We start from the raw sequence: 5091 nt of genomic DNA on the forward strand, positions 1-5091 counted from the left end.
GTCTATAGTCTAGCCTATAGTCTAGCCTATAGTCTAGTCTATAGTCTAGCCTATAGTCTAGCCTATAGTCTAGCCTATAGTCTAGCCTATAGTCTAGTCTATAGTCTAACCTATATTCTAGTCTATAGTCTAGCCTATAGTCTAAACTATAGTCTAGCCTATAGACTAGTCTATAATCTAGCCTATAGTCTAGTCTATAATCTAGTCTATAGTCTAGTCTATAGTCTAGCCTACAGTCTAGTCTACAGTCTAGTCTACAGTCTGGTCTATATTTTATTCTATGGTGTATTCTATAATCTAGTCTATAGTCAAATTTATAGTCACCGTTGTGGTCATAAGGATCGTCATTTTTATAGTTTAGTCCTAGTCAATGTCTTTCCAGTCGTTGCACATAGAAAATTTTTTTTATTTTAGAAAATACAGACAATCACACAATATTTATTTTCTTTTTAGTTTTCAAACATTTATTAAAATTTCAATAGCATAGTATATGAATATGTTTTAATATTTTTTTCAATATCATTTTGATTAAGGTAAAAACTACAGGTGCTCAAATCACACATACGAGTACAATGATTTATTTATTTTGACAACTACTTTCAAAGATAATTTTGTATCGTTAGTAAGATAGTAATCCAAGTGCAATTAAAGTGATATAGTTTTAAGAAATTTTCCAATTATTTCAGAGAGTTCTACAAATTAGAGAGTGCCAAATTGTACCTCATCTTCATCACTACTCTCGCCATCTTTTACTACCTTTTTGTTGGATGTTTCTTTTTGGGGACTTTCAGTGTGGACGATAACATCGTTGGATTCATTTTGCAATTTTTCGCTTTCATCTTTTGTGGGGCTTGTCGTTGTAAATACACTCATTACCTTGTCAGCCATATCTTTAACATTTTCCTTAAGATTGTCTGTCATTTCTTCTAACTTTTCACCTATATCTTTTTCCTTCTCTTCCAGGAAAGTTTCTTCAGCTTTTTTGTATTCTTCTAGAGATTTGTTAAGTTCCTTGAACTGTTCATCGATTATGCCATCTGCTGTACTCGGTTTGGTGGGTTCTTCTATTCCATTTGTTGTTGTTGCTAGTTCATTGCTCAATTTGTTAGTATTATTATTTTCATCTTCGTCAGTCTTATCATTTTCTTTTTTGGGAGATTCTTTTGGTGGAGTTTTGGGAGCTGTAGTTGTTGGTGGTGTTTTTGGTTTATTGTTTTCGTTTGAACTATTGGAATTTTCATTATCGTTTGTTGGGGCATCTGTGGTTGATTGTGTATGTTGTTGATCATTTTCTGTTGTGTCATTGAACATTGGTTTGTCCTCAGTTTTTTCAACATTCGATGTCGAAGATGTTTTTTCTTGAACATTACTGTCTTTTGTTTCTTCATTACTGTCTTTTGTTTCTTTATCTTCTGTTTTAGTTTCTTCTTTATTTGTACTTTCCAACTTTTCTTCATTTTCGTTTTCATTTTCTGTTTTATCCGTTTTATCTTTATTTTCGTTTAGAGTTTTATCATTATCTTCTTTTCTTTCTTCTATGTTTTCTTCTTCCACTTTAAGACTTCCATCTTCTTTTTTCTCATTTTCTTTTATGTCTTTATTATCACTTGATTGTCCATTTATCTTCAAATCATCTTTTTCGCTTTTATTTTCTTTATCCTTCTCTTTCTCTTCATCTTTGCCGCTAAACACACTCTTAATCTGATTAGCCAAATATTTGACATTATCTTTTACTTCGTCCTTGATGTCTGTCAAAGCTTCCCCTATGGTTTTAGAATCGTCTTCATTGTCATCACTTTCTTTCTCTTTCTCTTCTTTTTCTTTGTCATTTATCTCATTTGCTTTAATGTCTGGATCAGTTTCCAATCCATCTTTCTCTTCATCTTTTGTGATCTCCTTTTCTTCAGATTTTTGTTCCTCATTTAAAGTTTTTGTATTTTCATCGGAACTAATTTCGCTCTGTTCTTGCTCATTAGTTTTCTCATCGGAACTATCTTTATTCTCTTCTTGCTCTTTTTTCTTTTCAACGGAACTAGCTTCACTCTTTTCTTGTTCACTTTTATTCTCATCGAAAATATTTTCGTTCTTTTCTTGCTCAATTGTCTTCTCATCGACACTAACTTCACTCTTTTCTTGTTCACTTTTCTTCTCATCGAAAGTTTTCTTACTCTCTTCGTTAAGCTCGTGCTCCGTTATTTTCTGATCTAAATCTCCAATTTCTTGCTCAGTTGTTTTCTCATTTAAAGCTTCGTTACTATGATCCTCACTGTCTGACTCATTCTTTTTCTCATCTTTTTCTTTATTACTTTCATCTCTGTCTTTTTCAACTACGTTTTCAGCTAAAGCATCAGTTTCATTCTCATCTTTTTCTAAACTCTCTTGAGCATCTTTCTCATTACTCATCTTGATATCTTCATGATCATTGTCGGTTTTATGACCGTTACTCTCACCACTCTCTTCCAGTTCCTTTTCAGTTTTGCTTTCAAGTTTATCATCATCAGCTTCTGAGTCCTTTGTTACATTTGCAGTTGTTTCGTTAACAGTTTGAGTTTGTTGTTTCTGCAAAAGTAAACAATTGTCGACTGATTTCTTTCTAAATTCTTTAAAATTTAATTATTTATTTAACATTTCTTTAATTACAACTTTGTTTAAAAAAATTAAAAAACAATGAGATTTTTTAAGCAGTTTTCTTATTAATTGTATGAATAGTTTAAAGAAAAGGAAAAAGGAAAGTATATAAAATATAAAAAAATAATAATATAAATACAACAATAAAAATAATCAATAATTACAAAAAGTTTACAAAACATTTTATAATAAAAAAAATGTTTGTATTTGTTTTTTTTTCTCATCAAGGCCGACAATGGCTTACTTTTAACAGAAATTTTATAAATGTCAGTAAGAAATATTTTAATATACAACAACAAAAAAACTTTTTTCATAAAAAAATATTAAAGCTTGATTTTATACAATTTGCATACGAGAGACAGGAGAGCTAAAGAGTAGAGGATTAAAGGAAAAAATTTAAATTTTTCCTTGTGCACTTTTAAGCTTAAGTAAAAAATTATAATTTCAATTATTTGCTTTTGCTGTACACATGTCCTTTTTGTTTTCATAGTTATTTGTTAATTTCGTAAATATACAATCCCAATTGTTTCTTTCAATAAAAACTCAAAAATAACCTCATCAAAAGAAAAAGTTCAATGAAAAGCTTTAAAAAGCTTCAAGTTTAATGTATGTAAGTATGTATACCTAACGGATTTTAAATAGTGCTTTTAATTGCTAACCTTAATTGTAGGGAAGTTGTTAAGGAAAATAAACTTACTTCATCTTTTGATTCTTTTTCGCCCTCTGGCTCTTTTTCCGCTTCTTCCTCTTGATCCTCATTTTCATCTTTATTCTCAGCTGACTCTTCTTCCTTATCTTCTTCTTTTTCTTCAGGCGGCTGTTCTTCTGTTTCTTCTTGTGCATCGTTTGTTTTTTCTTCATCTTCTTCAGCTGGTTCTTCGTGGTTCTCTTGCTCATTTTCTTCCGCTGCTTCAGCATTTTCCTCCTCGTCTTCCTTAGACATTTCTTCATCCTCCTGGCCGCTGGCACTTGTAAAGAAAAATTCACTATAGTTAGTACCACTTTAACATCGAACTAGTCTATAGTCTAGTCTATAGTCTAGTCTATAGTCTAGTCTATAGTCTAGTCTATAGTCTAGTCTATAGTCTAGTCTATAGTCTAGTCTATAGTCTAGTCTATAGTCTAGTCTATAGTCTAGTCTATAGTCTAGTCTATAGTCTAGTCTATAGTCTAGTCTATAGTCTAGTCTATAGTCTAGTCTATAGTCTAGTCTATAGTCTAGTCTATAGTCTAGTCTATAGTCTAGTCTATAGTCTATAGTTAATTCTAATATTTAGTTTATAATTATATAGTCTAAGTAATCTATGGTATAGTCTGTAGTTTATTCTATAGTCTAGCGTATAGTGAGGTCTAAACAACTCGAATAGCTGGAAATATTTCACTGCTGATCGAAATATAAACCCAAAATATTCTCATATCTCGAACATTACTTCAAATTAAAAAGGAGATATTTATATGCATGTATAATATCTATTTATAAAAATCAACAATAAAAAATCATCTATATATTTTCTATCAATGGTTGAAGGAAAAATACTACGATATACTCTACCAATAAATCAGCAACAAAAATAAAACCTGCATAATTTGTAATGAGCAAATATCCATACATTTGATATGAATGAAATGATACAATTGAATACATAATATTGTCAGGGTGCCATATCTAACAGTTACAACTGACGCTTCTGTTTCAGCAATCTATATTCTCTGACAAAAATAATATTTGCACTTTTATTTAGCTCTATTGCTTAGTACCATCTAATTGCATGCCAAGATGCCATTTTAGATTGATGGGGGTTTAAGCGAAAAAAAAATGTAACAACGAGCGGAAAATGCAGAAAAACTTGCTACAAGTATTTGACAGTTATGAATAATTCACACAAATATATAAACAAATAAATGCAAATTATTTTATATTTTGTATCTACTATTTCTAGGTTAAAAGATAAAATAACTTTTAATTTAAGTTTCCAAAAAAAAAAAATATGTCCATTAAAGTAACTGATTGTTGAAATTGAAAGTTTATGGAAAATTTTGTTTTAAATTAGATTTAAACTAGTACTTCATGCATAAAAATAATATGAACTACTTATGAAATCAGGAAATTTATTTTTGACAATATAATATATATTTTTGTATGTCAAATACCAATATATTAAAGCTAAAATCTAAAACTTCCATACATACTCTATTAACGTATTCAAACTTCTGAAACATCACACACCCAACCTTACTTTAGAACTGAAATCCTTTTTTTAATTTAATGTATTTTATAATAATATTTGAATCAAAAAATAGATCTTGCATCGACGATATTTAATGGTCTAGTCATAGTCTATGACTGGACTATGACTATAGACTAGTCTATAGTCTAGTCTATAGTCTAGTCTATAGTCTAGTCTATAGTCTAGTCTATAGTCTAGTCCATAGTCTAGTCTATAGTCTAGTCTATAGTCTAGT

General features: G+C 29.9%; 1 protein-coding gene across 1 annotated transcript in view; it reads right to left on the minus strand.

Annotated features, from left to right (window-relative positions):
* Positions 1–3590, minus strand: part of LOC111682083 (myb-like protein X) — a 9323-nt gene extending 5733 nt beyond the window's left edge. The window contains exons 1-2 of the mRNA XM_046954156.1: positions 3326–3590; positions 703–2559 (exon numbers count right to left, since the gene is read on the minus strand). Coding sequence (XP_046810112.1) covers positions 703–2559; positions 3326–3571 — 2103 coding nt within the window. The 5' untranslated portion in view covers positions 3572–3590. The remainder of the gene's footprint in view (positions 1–702; positions 2560–3325) is intronic.
* Positions 3591–5091: the final 1501 nt, after the last annotated feature.

The sequence above is a fragment of the Lucilia cuprina genome, chromosome 6, assembly GCF_022045245.1.
Source record: "Lucilia cuprina isolate Lc7/37 chromosome 6, ASM2204524v1, whole genome shotgun sequence".
NCBI lineage: Eukaryota > Metazoa > Arthropoda > Insecta > Diptera > Calliphoridae > Lucilia > Lucilia cuprina.